The 17,386-nt window shown below is 48.4% G+C and overlaps 1 protein-coding gene across 1 annotated transcript; it reads right to left on the bottom strand.

Moving 5' to 3' along the window:
- Nucleotides 1-964: 964 nt before the first annotated feature.
- Nucleotides 965-17,340, bottom strand: msrb3 (methionine sulfoxide reductase B3). The gene is made up of 7 exons (XM_056587923.1): nucleotides 17,296-17,340; nucleotides 14,549-14,729; nucleotides 10,183-10,291; nucleotides 8,094-8,171; nucleotides 7,251-7,279; nucleotides 2,488-2,585; nucleotides 965-1,205 (listed from the first exon to the last, which is right to left on the bottom strand). Exons 2-7 carry the CDS (start codon nucleotides 14,664-14,666, stop codon nucleotides 969-971), a joined length of 669 nt encoding a protein of 222 aa, XP_056443898.1. The 5' UTR covers nucleotides 14,667-14,729; nucleotides 17,296-17,340; the 3' UTR covers nucleotides 965-968.
- Nucleotides 17,341-17,386: the final 46 nt, after the last annotated feature.

The following is a 17,386-nucleotide window of genomic DNA, read 5'->3' as shown; positions in this document are numbered from 1 at the left end:
CGCCAGTCGTGGAGACGCGGCCCAGACATGCGCGAGGAACTCCACTGGGGAGAGGGAGAGGGAGGAGCGATAGGAGACACACACACACACACACACACACACACACACACACACACACACACACACACACACACACACACACACACACACACACACACACACACACACACACACACACACACACACACACACACACACACACACACACAGGAAAAACGTTTTGCGTCAAAATCCTTTTATTAAACCCATGTCAACAGTGTCTTTATTTAAATAATGACTAACTGAGGAAGTTCATCAGATCTCACACAAAACACACGCAAGCAACAAAAGTGAAAAGTGCCCAAAGCAAAAATCAAGCTGTTCTGCTTCATTCGCTTGATGTGTATTTTAGATTTAATGTGAGTAGCTGCAGTGTTATCCACAATACCAATCCAAACGTTTTTAAATAAAACAAAATCAAATAAAATAACTGTATTCGGCACTCCAAAAATAAACTTCAAATATATATTTCAATAATAAAATACCGTAACATATTTTATCAAAAATTGATATACAAGTATATATTTTAACAGTACAATTCGTTTCCGTTTTGTGACTATCCAACCAGCAACATAAAGGCCGTAAGAACCAGTCCGCTGAGCCCGTTAAAGGTCTGCATTGCTCCTGTTTTGGCTGTTTCCCAGCAGATAGATAATGTGAGTGTATATTTGGTCTGCCTACGAGGCAATGCGGCGGACAGCCCATCAAGGCGTGTACGAATGGGTTACTCCCTCCCCCGGTACAAAACCCATCCCTCATCATCCCAAAATACTACCCCACTTTCAGAGCGATGGATCTATCGAAAAAATACACTTCTGGGATCCGATCATCAACTGAAGAACAACCTGTGATATCGCCACGACGACCGCATCCTCTGAGGTCTCCACCTGCCCCCCCCCCCACCCCTCTCTGGGACGACCCCCCCCGCCTCACAGCTCCTTCTTCCCCCCCGCTGGGGCGCCGGTAGAGGCCGGCAGGCCCCCCGCCTTGGCCCCGCCCCCGTCCTCGCTGGCGCTGGTGGTGGTGGTGGCGGTGGCGGCGGCGGTCTCCGTGGCGACCGCATCCGCCTCGCTCCCCTGGAAGCCCAGCGAGGCGGAGTTGATGCAGTAGCGCTTCCCGGTGGGGCGGGGCCCGTCGTCAAACAGGTGACCCAGGTGGGCGCCGCACTGAAGGGGGTCACACGGAGGGAGAGGGTTCAACGCGCTGGGCTGACCGGTGACTGGTCGGCACACAGCGCCCGCTGCTATTGGAGGACCCTCTCTACTAGGTCGGAACGGTACATCTAAAATCAAACCGAAATTTCGATGTAAAATAACTAGCGCTGTCAAGCGATTAAAATATTTAAATCGCGATTAATGTCATAGTTAACTCACGATTGATAACAACATCGGCGTATACTGATCAAAACAGGACGATGCAAAAAAAAAAAAGCCTATAGTGCAATTAAACGATGAACATGCATACATTTTATTTTTTGTGTTAGCAAATATCGATTAGAGTAACTGAAAAATTCTGTTTGGGCCACGAATAAAGACATAAATCCCGCACTTTACCTTCTCATGGTCATTTTGTATTGTTAGTTAGACGTACAGTGTATCATGATGAATCGTTATAGGATTGTCTAACAATATATTGATGATGGCAGAGCCGTTGTGTCGCGATATTGTCGGTATCGTGGGCCATGTGTCGCATATCGTATCGTATCGTTTGGAACCCTGGGATTCCCATCCCTAAAAACCATTGAGTGGTATTTTCACGTACAAATAAAGGTTAAGGATTATCAATATGGTGTCTTGGTGGAGGCTCTGGTGGCCCATGCATACCCGGAGAACATTCCGCGTTTGGGAATGCTTTTGTTTGATTCTACCCTCGGGATTCGTTGCGCTTGAGAGAAAACAACTCATCGGTCGCCGAGCCTAATCGTTTTGATTCTGCGTACGATCATCCGTCGATTCTTCATCTGTTCCTGAAACATGTTTCATAGGGATCGGACGTTTGATTATGTCACCACTGGGGCGATCCCCTGCCCCCCCTTGTGGTCATAGCGGTCACTACAAGGAGAGGGCTAGGCCTCAGAGATAATGACCTAATTGACCAACACCTCAGTACTGAGGTTGGGGTTATCTAAACAGGTTCTCAACCTCCTTCAGTGGGCATCCTGTCGGTTGATGCAGGTACTCTACTGCTTCACTTTTTCACATGGGCACTTTGCTTTACCTAATCACTTCCCCACATATCCCTGCATTTAAACGTATCATCCCTAGACATTTGTTTCTCCCTGTTTTGTACCATTCCAAATAAATTACCTTTTTGATTTGAAATTGAGTTCCGTTTGACTCCCATTATTATGGGTTGCTGTACGAGTCCACCGTTTCACCACATGTGTGATGTGCCCCCCCATGCATGAACGCCAGGCAGTGTCAGGCGTATTGGGGGGGTGGGGGTTACCTGGCTGCATGTGGTCTCCACGCGGTGGATGCCGTGGGAGAAGTCGTCTGCGAGGGTGACAGAGCCGTCCTTCACCAGGTCGAAGAAGGACGGCCAGCCTGGGACAGACAGCGGGGGGAGGGGTTAGACCTCAGGTACAGGCAGGTCTACGGCCTCGGCCTAAGTAGAGCTGCGGCCGGTTCGATTGGAGAGCCGAGGGCAGAAGAGAGAAAGGTCTTGAAACCTCCCTCTGCTCCCTTTCTCCCTCCCTCCCTCCCTCCCTCCCTCCGATCCCTCCCTCCCTCCGTCTCTGCTCCCTCCCTCCCTATATGATCCCTCCTTCACCCCCTCCCCCTCTACGATCCCTTCTTCACTCCCTCCCTCTCTGCTCTCTCCCTCCCTACTATCCCTCCTTCACTCCCACCCTCCCTTCGATTCTCAGCCATTGAGAAATGTGGAACTTCACCCACCAGTGATTGACAGGCAGGCTTGATTCCCTGAGCCAATCAGAGAAGAGATGCCCTGATTGGTCAGAAATGAGCTGGGAGCGGTCTAAAATCGAAACCGCAGTTGACTCAAAAACCGATATTCTCACAGGGCATCTCACTCACCAACAGCTGAAGAGTGCATTAGCATTTCTTAAAAATTAAACTCAAATTAACACTTGAATCGCACCTTACCGCATCTTTAAACGACTAAATTAGCCGACTTAGTTGCATGGCATTAACATCGACAGCGTTAGGGGTTCGGTGCCCACCGGGTCCGTTCATTTTACGAACTATTGGTTTTGCGAGCCGCAAAAAAAAAAAAAAAAAAAAAACACCCGCCAAAAAAAAATTAAGAATTACCCACAACGAATACTCCCTGCTGAACTCGGGAGAAGGAAGATAATCTCTCACCTGAACTAGTTACCGCGGGGTCACTCGTGCGCTACCGGTGAGGAGACCTCAGTGGTGTCCGACACGCCGGACTTCATTAAATGGAAGTGTGATTATCCGGCGGCGGGAACAATGCGGGGATTCCCCCGGTGTTCCACAGTTCATTCTCCGAGGGCCCCCGAGACAAGTTTTGCCTTGTGTACGGCTGCCAAGACACTTTCCCTTTTTTTTTTTTTTTCTCTCGCTCTCTCTCTCTCTCTCTCTCTCTCTCTCTCTCTCTCTCTCTGCGGCTCATTCCAGAAAGCCACTTTCCTCGACATTAAAAAGAGTAGAAGTCGGCCTCTACCTCGTAATTGAGGAGGGGTGTCTAACAGGGACATTGTTAAACCGAAAACACATTTTTATGGGACTTACACAAGACGAGTCTATAGGAGCCTGCGCTGGCATCTCTGCATCAGACACTGCCCCCTACTGGCTGAATGCCGCCATATAGACTTTTTACCAATTAATTCCATCAAAGTTCTGTACATAGGGTTAGAATTGTTAACTGCGGCTGCTGAATAGTATTAAACTAAAGAATACAATTTCAATAAAAAAAAATCATTGTTTTTTTTTGGGCATGAAACATTTTGAACCCCAACAGCAGTCGTACCCACAGAACTGACCGGTCAATGCGGGCCAGTAAATCTCGGGAACTACTTTCCCCTTGTAAAAACAGCCGAGGTCAAGAGGCCACAGTGACTCCTAACGGGTGGCACTGTTCCTGTCTCCGTAGGCGGGCCGTGAGCCTGTATCTCATCCTGTCACAGGAACGGGGCTATCACCCCGATCCAAGCCCTCCTGGATTTCCTCCACACACACACACACACGCACGCGTACATGCACACACACACACACACACACAGACGCACACACACACACGTACATACACACACACACACACACGTTCTTGCACACACACACACACATTCGCATACCAACACACGCACACGCACACACACACACACACACACACTCGCGCGTGCGCACACACACGTACACAGGCACACGCCCTGTTGGAATGGCATTTACAAAGTACAAATGAGAACTAACAGGTAGAAAGGTATTAAGTCGTTTCCCGATCTGAGATATTTGCGTTGAATCTAAACTGAATTGTGTCTGTGTGTTCATATATTTGTAACCGTACCGTATCCATGAATCTTTTCAATCCATATGTATTCTTCATCCCTCAAATTTGTCTTCGTTAATGAGCGAACGACAAATTAGCTCGAAAGGACAGTGTGAATCACCGAGCGACAAAGACAACCGTCACGCGACCTAGTGAACGACACAACCATGCGTGGACGCCACAGTTCCCAGTCAGAGAAGTGGCGGGGGCTTTCCAGTGTGTGTAGGCTGCGTAGGATGTTGTGTAGGCAGCAGGGTACATGACACACACAGCTGCTGGATCCGCCGCAGAGCTCATGAACCCTGTCGCGGTGCAAGCCTCTCTGTATGCACTGGCTGGAACAGAGCTGTGAAATTCCATGCAAAACTTCCAGAAGAAAAAAACGACTCTGGTGTTGTATGGGACGGTGCCATGTCAAAGAATCCCGGCGGAATTCCCAGGAGAAACCATTGATAAAAATTCGGTGTAATAAAAGGTTAACAACTAGAATATTTTCACGCACGATATTCCTCGCAGAGTTCAGGAACAATGAAACTTTTAAAAGCATGTGTAAGCAGAGATCACATTTCTGACGTGATTGCGTTCCCAACTCCCGGTCCGTTCTACATTTACATTCAGGGCCTTAAGCAGACGTTTTTATCCAAAGCGACTTACAACAAGCACATTTGTCACAAGAAAGTGAAACAATATATGGCTGTCGGTACAATAAGGATGTTCATGGAACCAAGTGCAGCATTGTTGGGTTAACCTAACAATCGCTAGGTTAACCCATTCCCCGTACACAACATAGATAGCTAGGATAAGACGCTACACAACTAAGTACAGAACTAAATCCGAAATACAATAGGTGCGTTAAGGTTCTAACCTTAAGACGCTCCTTCTAGTTCCTGTTAACCAACCCATGGCTGCCAGCTAGCGAGCCAGGACCAGAGCATTCCTCTGACCTCTGATGCGGTTTTACGGCTGATAAAACCCCAAACCGTTCCAGCGGTGAAATGGGATCCCGGCTCCCTTGTATCTCAGCGTACCTATTTCAATATTCACCCAGAGCCGGGTCGTTGACTATTTATTTACACGTCGGTGGGCGTCACCAGGGTAACCGAAAGTACACAAGGCGGGCCAACCGACTCCACTGATTCACACACTCCTTAATGTGTGGTGAAGTGTGTAGGGCCCCGGCATCACACTAATAATTCTCGCGGAGCACAATACACACCCTTTCATTTGTGGCCATACGCGAGCGATTGTTTTTTTACACGACCCGAGTTTTCAGAATGAGGCCCCGGGCCTGGTTTGTCCTGCTGGCGGGTACGAGTGCGTTTCTGAACATCTAAACAAAGAGGAAATTGAGTTTATACGAGCCCTCTGCTTTTTGCTTTAAAGCGTCGTGCTAGACCCGGGGTCCACATCTGCTCCTCGGCTGGCCTCCGCGCCGTGTGAGTAGAAAAAAGTAAAACACCCCATAGGTCAAAAGCCTTCAAGTGCTCCACCAAGAAAAAATCTTCAAATGCTTGTGGTGGTGAACCATGATGACTACCGTAGCTGTGGTGAGCGTGGCGCAGACGTACAGTAGACCAAACTCTTCCCCCCCCCCCCCCCACACACACACACACACACACACACACACACACACACACACACACACACACACACACACACACACACACACACACACACACACACACACACACACACACACACACACACACACACACACACACTCTCCCTCCCAGACGTTTACATTCAGTCGTTTGGCAGACGCTTCAATCCAAGAGCAATTCACAAGCGAGGTCGGGAAGATTCATAGCAATCAAATCAAAATTGGCGATCTGTACCTAGCAAACATTCCGAGCGCTGCACGACCGGGGTTTGTACAATAACAAGCGGATAGGGAGCAGCAGATAGTGCATTGAGGGGATCCTCAATGCACTCCCTCGTATTCTCTCCCCCCCCCCCCCCCTCCGTACGACTCCCTGAATCCATTCCTCCTTGATTTACATCCGTCGTGACACCACAGACCCCTTCTAGGCATGTCGTAATTGCGGGGCGAGATGTATAGGGGTCGAAAGGTAATCGCAATTAATAAGTGGAGGAATTCCTGGGGATTAACGGCGAGCGAACGGAGCGTAGCCGCGTTGCGAAAAGCGTGATAGCGTTCATTAGAACGAACTCTGGCGGAAATATTTTAATCTCCTTAAGCCACCCAAATATTTCCCATCCCCGGGTGTAATTCATCAAGATTAATGACAGAGGAAGCCATTTTTCCAGCGTCTTATCCTAAAGGCCGTTAAGACATGTGCTGAATGAGACCGCCTCTCCCCGGCAATCAACCATGAGAGGGGGGTCAAATGTTCTGCTTCTGCAGCGTGAGAGGAGGTCAAATATAAATCTTACAAGACCAACGTACACTCTGTTCTTTCTCCGGCGCTGATTGATGACCTATGCATTACAGAGGACTGCACTAGTGGTGGTGAAGTCTCCCCCCAAAAAAACTATGGTTTGAACATTTGCCGACTGCCTGGGAGAGAGAAAGACACGAAGCACCGACAGAGACAGAGACAGAGACAGAGACTGAGACTGAGACTGAGACAGAGACTGAGACTGAGACTGAGACAGAGACAGAGACAGAGACCGAAGGACCGAGAGAGAGAGACAGAGACACAGACAGAGAGAGAGAGACAGCTTTATTCTGTTCTGACTCTAACACAGAGCAAAGGTTTGAGCTCCATTGGGCTTACCTGATCGAGAGTTGAATTTTGTGCCCGACCTGCAAATGAAAAATAAGCAAAATCAACTATTGGTCACACTACAGTCAGAGCGACTGAGTTATGAATGCACATATTTGAGATACTGTACGTCTGTACTGTACGTGTGTGTGTGTCCGTGTACGTGTGTGCGTCGGACAACGATATATTCTACTTATTGTACAAATGTTATTGTAAGTCACTTTGGATAAAATCGTCTGCTAAATGCCCTAAACGTAAATGTGTGCGTGCGTGCGTGCGTGCGTGCGTGCGTGCGTGCGTGCGTGCGTGCGTGCGTGTTTATGTACATGCGTACGTGCGTACATGTGTGTAGAACATTGGTTGTGAGCTGCAGGCCTACGCAGGCAGTAAATCCAGGCCCCCTTTGAAGCCGTACAATGAGCTGTGGGAAAATGGCGACCCGGTAATCGCTGCCGAGATGGCTCTGACATCCTGTCAGCCAACATTAATCTTTGGGTTTTTCTGTCAGGCAGGGTCGTGGACAGCCATTCTGCACCGTTTTGGAGACCTCTCTCTTGAACCAATTACAGGAAGGGTGGACCGGTGGGAGAAGAATGGGCGGAGCCTATCCATACGCCATATTCAGTCGTCAGCTAATATCGGCAATTCGAATGATTATCTTTCGATTAACCATTTCCTTTATTATTAAATGTTCCAAATGGGGGCAGATACCCAGTAGAAACTGGTTCTAAAGTCACGGTACGAGCTAAGCAGGGAACGCATGTTAGTTGTACAGGATAAAATGTAACTATAATATAAATGTTGAACGGGTGGGTGCAGTGTACCCTCACGTCATCCCCAGCGTCTGCGACTTACTTGAACAGCGGCGCCCCGCACACGACACACGTGTAGGTGCCGTCCTCCTTATGGTCGGTGAACTCTCCCCTGAAGGCGCTGGGGGGAGAGAGAGAGTCGGGACGAGTCTGAGTGATTCTGACTCCTAATCACAGCGCTACCCCCAGCAGTGTGGTTAAGGCTTAACAACAATAGGGCCTCCCCTGGACTAGCAATGTATAAAAAAAAATATATAGATATTTTTTTTCTAGATATTTTTTTAATTATTATGCATTACCAAAGTTGAAAACTCCCGTAGGGTAAAAAAACATACTTCCATCAGGCATATAAAGATAAATAATGCAGCAGTAATACTGTTCACAACAACGAACAGTATTGTTGTGAACAGTACTTTTCAAAACAATGACCACCTTGACTAAGGCACAGGGCTGATAGGAAGTGAAATTATCTGTGCCTGAAATGATCCAATACATTCGAAGACCCCATAGAGAATGGCCTTTCACGACAACAATAAAAGGAGCGGGACTCGCACACCGTGTAGCCGATGCAACAATACGTTTTTATTGCATAAAAGTGTAAAGTGCTAGCCAAAGTGAGTGCAAAACGTTTTCAGTCCCATTCAGACCGTCCTCAGTGCAAACATTCAAAGGTAAAAGACTTCCCTATATAGACTACGCCTAGTTGGTGGCAGACATGTCAATCAAGGTAGGTTGACGTGTTGACTAGACATTTTAAAAGGCACCGCTCACCTATTTTCACTTTTCTTGACAACACACAACATGGCCGAGCTCAAGCCTGAGTTCAGGCACCAGGCCTGAACTCCATCAGGCCTGAAGACATTGTCTGGGGGACACACTGCCAATCACATCCAGAGTTCAAAGCCTGTGAATAAAGAAATGCCTGCAGGGCCGCCAGTCCTCGAAAAAGGCATTTCTTGCGACAAACTCAAATGAGATATGTTTTTTTTTCTGCATGGTAACAAATGCAATCATGTGTGAGGTGCAGGAGCTGCTCGAGAGTCAGTCCAGGTCAAACGTCCCCACGACAGATCACAACGGTAAATGGTAAATGGATTGCGTTCATGCAGCGCTTTTCTAACCAGTGGCCAGCTCGTCGGGAGCAGTCAGGGTGAGGCGTCTCGCTCAGGGACACCTCGACGCTCGGCTAGGAGGAGCCGGGGGTCGAACCGGCAACCTTCTGGTGACCGACCGACACCCTCTACCACTTGGTGACAGCGGCGTTGACGTGCCGGTCTGATCCGCAGAACCTGCCGCCTGGCACCGACCGGTCACTGCCGGTTATTGGGCATACTTCACATTCCTCTCGCAAATGAGCCGCAAAAATACCTCCCTAGCATGTGGCCGGCAGCGGCCATAGCAGGGTGAGGGGGAGGGGCGGAGCCGGCTCGTTTTCGTTTTTCTTTCTTGGCCAATACCTCATGGGTTTATTTTTAACTAGACGCGCTCCCTGTCTGCAACACAGCGGGCGTCATGCTTTTAAAAAAAGGAAAATTCCACCACAAAACAACATGAAAGTCGCTGTAAAAAAACGCAATGGGGCCGGCCGGCTGTAAGCAATGTACAGCGGCGAGAGGAGATGTGTTAAAGTTATGGAGACTGCTACCTCTGAGCGGAGAGTAGCTGCATGCCAGTGACCTGGTAGCCCTGCACTCGCCGGTGGTTTCGGTGGACGGGTGAATGGGACTTTATGCTTTTCTTGAGATTAGAAAAGCGACATTGAGAGTCATTCTACCCTACTGCTCAACGTGGCACAGGGGCTTTGCTGCTAAAGGGGGACACATTGGACGGAGCTTTATATATATATATACATATTGGATACATATTTGTAAATCTTTTTTTTTTTTTCTTTCAATTCTCTCTTTGAATTTTTTTTCTATTTGTTCAATTTTCAAACTTCTCATATACAAAGCGTTTTTTTGGAGAGAAATGCTGGACAAATGCATCATGTTTTCAAACTCAAAAAAATAATAGTTTGAATCACCACGACTTCAATATAGAACAAAATAACCGTGATTCTGCGTTTTCCACAATGGGGCCGCCCTATTCAGCAGCGCGACACCACTACGGGTCGTCACGGCCGACTGGCCTACCTCTCAGTCCCCCTCTCCTGGGTGACGTGGTACTGCATGGGCGTGAGCCGTTGCTTCAGCTCCTCCTGGGAGAACGACACCGGCCACGTCTTCTTGGTACGACATGTTCCTGGAAAGAGTCGGGGGTGAAAAAAAAAAAGGAAAAAAAGTTCACCCAGACGTTACGAATGCAAAACTGGCAGCCATGTTTTCTGTGTGTGAATGTGAATGTCGTTCACCGCACCGCCACACCACGCCACGCCAATCTGCATGCTTCCCTGTCCTCAACCCCTCCCCCCCCCCCCCCCCCCCCCCCAAATCTACCACTTGACCCCATTGGCTCTTGGTACGACCGAACTAGTCTGCCCACTAAAACTTCCGCTGGTGCCGCCTTTTGTCGGCCTCTTTGTTGTGTCCATGCCCTTTTGCTTTGGGTGAATGCTGTTAGTTGTGAAAGCTCGGAGCAGACGGAGAGAGAGAGAGAGAGAGGGGTGGAGGGGCTAAATACATGCCTTCGCTTTTCACTGCGTTCGAGCGTTTGATCGGAGGCCAGATCCAGCTGTCGTTAACTCGGGGGTTGTAACTCTTGAATGTCGCCGCTGTCGCCGTTCACTGCAGCTTGTCGGTTTGACGGATCCACGGTTTATGCCGAGTTAAAGTCGCTTATTAACCGCAGTGATGCCGGCCACTTTATTTCCTTAAGTACCTCAACTTAATTGAGCTTAGTAATCTCATCCATTCTTGTATCAAAATGGCATGGAGGCAGGGTTTGTCATCAGACAAAGACTTTGATCACACCCCTACGTCTGTCTCAGATGTTAGTCAAACGGGCGTCAAACACATGTCATACGCACTCACTGAAGCCTAAACACTGCTCATTAAGGAACGTTTTTCAGCAGCCGTCGCCCTATATCGCTCCCCTCGGTCTTCATTAAGCCACCAGTTCTTGGCGGACGATCTGTTCAAGCAGTGACTTCAACGGGGCACTCTGTCTCTCTCCCTCTCTCTCTCTCCCTCTCCCTCTTTCCCCTCACAGGGGCTTTCCCGCCCGTACAGGCCCCTATTGACATGTCATTTCCCAGGTTAGCCCAGAGCCCTAGCCTGGTGCAGTCTCCCCCAAAAAATTGAAACCATGTGAATGGAGCAAATAATGGGGACTGGGGAGGGACGGAGAAAAGAGCAGTGAATAGAGTCTATTGATAGCCCCCGATCCGTCGAGTGGGTGAAAGAAGGGTGGGCAGGGGGGGGGGGGGGGGCTGACTTTCTTTGACGCTCTAGGAGGGAGGTTGGGGGGGGGGGAGGGGGGGGTAGGCCTGAGTGCGAAGACGAGGGAGATTCAAAGCAAGTCGGAGATTAAACTGATGCTCCGTTTCCATGGTGACGGGTGGAGGGCATAGAGGGAACGACTAGAAAGATCTCGCACCCTTTTTTTTTTCCAGATAAAGTAAAAGCTGGGGTGGGGGGGGGGGGTGTTTGTCAGACAGGTCCTTGAGACGACACATGATACAGGCGTCCTTGGTGGAATGCGGCCCCCTTTAAAGTCTGTCCCCCCCCCCCCCCCCCCCGCAAAAAAAAAGAAGAAATATTTGGGTTTGGTTGACTTTGAGGTCACCCAGTAAATTAGCCCCCTTTTTTTTTTTTCCTCCATTTCCTGTCTTCTCAACCCCTGAGTGTAAATATTGTTTCCTGGTTGTAAGCAAGGCTGGTCCTCCCCTGCCTACTCCTGCTTATTTTCACTTGTCAGGACTTATGGCTCGCCGTTTCCCCCCTGGGGGGGCTATAGTTCCATCTTCCCTTTAAGTTGCTTCCCGTCGTTCGATAAGGGCATCTGTCGGAGACAAGACCCTGCCATCATCTGCTCCTCAACCAATCACTCAAATCCCGTGCGTTTCCGGGATGTGTGGGGAGAGCGGCGCCGAATGAATCGATCCGTTTTGATATCGGATCAGTGGGGATTTGGGATACTGCCTCAAAAGATGCACCGATACTCGGAAATACTGAAAGCTCACGGACTAGGGCTATAAAACCTAATGAGCACCGTAGACAAACACACCAAAAGCCCCACTTCAAACAACACAAAGGGCGTTAGTAAAGCTGAATGAGTGCTAATCAAAGACACAAACAAAATCACACACACACACACACACAGACACACACACACACACACACACACACAGTGCATGCAAGCTGAAAGTGAAGCACGGTGTGATTATTGGTTACATGACCGCAGAGCAACAGAAGAAGAAGTCGCGGCTCTAAGTAAGAAGGGTGAAAAGAGATAGAGCAGCAGGTGGGAGCAGATCTATCTTCGGCTGTAACGCATAAGATGAGAACGCAACGCTAAAAAAGCGCTTTAGAGCGAATTTCAACTCTGTCGTCTCCTATAACTTTTTAGAATATGTTATGAAGGACGGGACAGGGGGGGACGGGGGTTCAGTTTCAAATCAACGATGAAACAGTCACAATAGGTTTAATCGCCGATGCCGAACCCCGACACTTAAGCCCCCAAGAGAGTAGCACCAACTAGGGCTGCTCGATTGTGATTTTTTTTTTTTCACGATTATTCAAACTATCTTTTTTGAGTAAATGAGAAATTTCGCCTTAAAAGAATACACAAAATGATCAACAAGAAAATGTTCAGATCAGAAATAATGTAGAGATATGCCTCTCAATTTCTATAAAACTATTTAATTTATATATCTAACATTTTCTCCCAGCCCTAGCACCCACCCGAGAAAAAAGTGGTTTCGGACCCCCTCTGCCCAATCACCTTCCTCGCTAAATGCATTTGGAGGGGGGGGGGGGGGGGATCTAAAGGAGAGGCAGAGCAGAACTCAAGCGGAAGAGGGAGGAGCCAGAGCACACGCCAGGCAGGTGGGCTCACACAGCGCCCTATCAGGAGACCTGAGGGGAGGCCACAGGGCCGAAGGACCACAGGCTGACTCTTGCTTATCAGGTGGAGCAGATTGAATCCTGACATGGCCGCTGTTGGGAGAGAGACACAGAGAGAGAGAGGAGAGAGAGGGGGGAGAGACACAGAGAGAGAGGGGGGAGAGACACAGAGAGAGAGGGGAGAGAGAGAGAGGATGGCCCGGATGTTTGGACAGACACCCCCCAAGGGTGAGGCGAGAACGGCAGCTCAGGCTGAAAAAAATAAAGGGGGAGGGAAGAGAGAGAGAGAGAGACAGAGACAGAGACAGAGACAGAGACAGAGACAGAGAGAGAGAGAGAGAGAATAAAGAGACACAGAGAGGAAAGAGGGGGAGAGAGACAGGTAGAGAGAGAGAGACAGAGAGAGAGAGAGAGAGAGAGAGAAAAGAGGGGGAGAGAGACAGGTAGAGAGAGAGAGACAGAGAGAGAGAGAATTGTGGGTCAACAAAGCAACATCAACGGCGTTGAGACACAGGATGTTAAAAGTCGTAGAGGCGTTTAGCATCGTCCTGCTGAGAAGACCCTGCACCGAAACACACGTACACAGTCAACACTCTACATGCAGAGCTGGCTGGACAGACATCAAACAGGATAAAGAACACGGACAGACATCCTCGGAGACACACCGAAAGACCAAAGTCGTTCATGACAGCACTCTTCTTGTGTTTAATGGCACATGGTGGAACAGAAAGGTGTTAAAGGGCGACAAAACAAACTCGACACACGCGTGAAAACGTGTCATTGAGATGGCTGTTTCTGATTGGTTCCAAGTGACATGTGATGGAAAGTTATCACCCTGGATCATAATTGGATGCATAGCGAACAGCAAGTGCAATGGCCTGTGTTTTCCCATGAATGGCGGTTTATAAAATATTAAGTACTGTTGGAAACACAGAAGTAAAACCGTTATCCATGGTAATGGTAAAGATGTACATGGTTTTGAAAAAACATATTCATAAAACATAAACGTGGACCAAAGAAATAAAAACCTTCAGGAAATGCGAGCCACCATTTTGAATAACCGCAAGAGTGTCTGTGGCGTCGACAGACAGATTCCCACCGGACGCAAGTACAAACAAACCTTGAGAAACTAAGCCTTGACCTGAACCCCTTTTCGTCTCCACTGAGGACCACCTGAACACCTTTAAAAGGTGACGTATTATAGCACCAGGTGTGAGTGTGATTAGCCGCTACAAGCCGTTTTGAAAATCGGCCTCTTATGACATCACAAGTGGGCGCTGATAGTCAAAACAGCTTGTAATGGCTGATCACACTCACAGCTGGTGGTATAACATGTCACCTTTATTAACACCTTCCCACAAACTCTAAAAGGTACTTTCAGTGCTGACCCTTGACTACACTGAACTCTCGCCGTGATAGAACTACAAAAATGGCTGGTGGTGACGGTGGTTGGGGATGGGAGTTGTAGTTTAGCGGAGACATCCTGTTACTCTACCTATCAGCATGGCAGACAGGGCGCCTGGGTGTGGGGCCGGGGCCACATAGGAGCTCCTGGCCTGCGTTGTGGCCCTCAGCAGGGCCGTGCAGGCCACGCGTCTCAATAGGGCAGCCATGATGAAGGGCCTCACACGCACACTCACACAAAATGTGTTATTTTGTGTGGAAAATCTAAAAATCTGAGAAAATAGAGATAAGAGAGGTAAGTAAGATGAGGGAGGGGGCGGGGGCACAGAGAGAGGAGTACATTTAAGCTTATAAGTGTGTGTGTGTGTGTGTGTGTGTGTGTGTGTGTGTGTGTGTGTGTGTGTGTGTGTGGGCTCAAAGCTCCTCCATTGAGACTCCACCGAGCCGTTTGTGAGTGTAGTCTGAATGTGAGCGTTTAGTGTGGAATGAGGTCCATCTAGTGGCCGGTCTGGTCACCGTATGACAGGGAGGTGCATCATGAAGTTAAGAGGCTGGGTAGAAGGAAAGGGTACCATAACGGTAGAGCGACGGTAGGGGGGGGGTGGGGGGGGAAGTAAATAACATACCACAGAAAGAGAGAGAGAAACGGAGAGAGAGACGGCAGGAGCAAGAGACAGACAGTCAGAGAGACAGACAGACACAGAGACAGACAGAGCATGAGGTAGCGTTAGCATACATACCATTAGCCGCAGTTTTGATTATAAATTCCCAAATAAACGATAAATCTCTTCTAAAAACGTCCCTTCTCGTCGGGTAAGCCGTTTAGAACGCACACTGCGTGTGGACTGCTCCCCATCCATGAGTCACCAGACATAGTCTGAAACTGAATGTCAGCCATTTGTCCCGACAGCGACCTGTCTGGTCTAACGACACTGGGCCATATTACTCCATTGTATTTATTGAATCAAACCTCTCTATCGCTCCGGGCCAGGCCCCCCTGGGGTTAGACGCTGAGCTCGACCGATGCACCCAGGCTGTGATGGATGGCTCGCTCGTACCGACCGAACATTCGGCCGAAAGACTCAACAGAAAACTCGGGGGGGAAAGGTCGCTGACTCACCGGTCGGTGGCGACCGAGGAAAAGTCGATTTCCCTAAACCAAAGATTTGAATAACACACAAATAGAGAGGTACTAATGGCGCCTTGAAGCCAGTCAGGTTGTTCTTTCCCTCCAGCAGAGTGGAAAGGAAATCGGACACAATTCTCCAAACAAATCACTTGTCTAGCCTAAACACCCACTAGACTGGGCGCTATCAGCCTGCACAGTTATTTAAAGACAGGCCCATCAGTCTAAATATGAGCAGGGCAGAAGTATTTTTTTTAGAGGCTTCTCCTGCACTAAAGATAGCAGACTTTGAATAACTAAAACTCTACCTTAGGCAGCATCCAATTCAGGCCTTGACCATGACACTAATGGATACATGGACTGTGGCTGAAGGAAGCATTACAGAGTTAATGTACTTTGTACTTGGTTGTGTTGCATCATATCCTAGCTATCTTTGTTGTATACATGGAATGGGTCAACCTAGCGATTGTTAGTGCTTTACATTTGGATCTATGAACATCCTTACTGTACCGACAGCGATATATTGTTTCACCTTCTTATGATAAATTGACATATTGAAAGTCGCTTTGGATAAGAGAGTCTGCTGAATGACCTAAATGTTAATGTATTGTATACAAGCAGGGTACAGGTTAATTTGTTTATGGTGATATATACAATCTTAGCATTTGCATCAACTCTAACCAGAGATAATAAACAAACAGACACTTAACACAGCCTACAAGTCGGTGCACTCAGTGACCTAATCAGGAACCTAAAGTGTTCTGCGAATGCACTTTTAATTATTCAGGATCTTTCAAAAGGTCAAGGATATGGAGGATGTGTCCATGAAAGGAGACACAATAAGCTTGCGTTTTGTATTCTAATGAAGCTTATATAGGCCTACAGGATACCACATTAGTCACACATTAGTTACGTATCTTGGAGAAGTTACCCACACAAAAAAGTACATTACATCTCTATTGGGTTATGAAATACACAACTGGTAGATTAACAATAGGCAGGAGAAGTACAAAAATATAAAAGACCACCATGACGCAATCAAGTACAGGCAAAAACAAGTCACACGCAGATTAGTTGTGGGACACGAATTCGTGTCCCTCAAATAAAACACTGCGTGTTTCTCAGTTGCGTGACGTCACCGAGACGAAGTACGCGTGCGCAGTATTGAACGCTAAGCGTAGCCAAGGTTCACATCACCGGCCACTTTGTGCGCCACATTGTGTCCAGTCAGCCAGGCGCACAGCGGTCACGTTACACCCGCCGCCGACTGACAGCCTCTCGGTCACGGCTTTACACCACCGCCGACACCACGTCAACCTATTAGTCCCCTAGCGGAGAATAGCCATGAATAACATGTATGCTACGACGAAACACACACACACAAACGTTTAATTAAGCTTATTGTGTGGGTGTATTTAATTTAATAGTGATGGTAAACGCATACGTTGACCGAGTTGAATGTGCGCACGCAGAAGGAGGTGAACTGTTGCTGGCACGACAACAGGCGGAACCCTCTAGAAACCCCTTCCGATCGTTTAGCACCGTTTGTTGATGGCCCTGGGGTAAAACAAAGTTCGTCGACACTACGGAATGTAGCCGCACATACCTGTGAAAAGCAGCAGTACAAAAATACGGACGGTAAAGTACGGAATGGATGGAGGGTCACGGCGGCGGCTGTCCTCGCGATGCATTAGCTGTCAACAGAGACTCACGAGCACGAGCGGCGGCGGGTCTGTCTGTTCGTCTGGGAGCAGGACTTGTTGGGTAATGCCCGGTGCATCATGGGAATTTCCTCACTCATCA

Source organism: Gadus chalcogrammus, chromosome 4, assembly GCF_026213295.1.
Source record: "Gadus chalcogrammus isolate NIFS_2021 chromosome 4, NIFS_Gcha_1.0, whole genome shotgun sequence".
Classification (NCBI taxonomy): Eukaryota; Metazoa; Chordata; class Actinopteri; order Gadiformes; family Gadidae; genus Gadus; species Gadus chalcogrammus.
The sequence above is the reverse complement of the archived record's forward strand: the minus strand, read 5'-3'. Positions and strand labels throughout refer to the sequence as shown.

What these genes read in the sequence shown, in the direction of transcription:
- msrb3 (XM_056587923.1), bottom strand. Translation starts at nt 14,666, where the DNA reads ATGGCTGCCCTATTGAGACGCGTGGCCTGCACGGCCCTGCTGAGGGCC. An exon ending in CAGGAGAGGGGGACTGAGAG is followed by an intron (nt 8,172 to 10,182) that starts GTAGGCCAGTCG and finishes CTCTCCCCCCAG; the next exon opens with CGCCTTCAGGGGAGAGTTCA. An exon ending in TGGAGACCACATGCAGCCAG is followed by an intron (nt 1,206 to 2,487) that starts GTAACCCCCACC and finishes GACCCCCTTCAG; the next exon opens with TGCGGCGCCCACCTGGGTCA.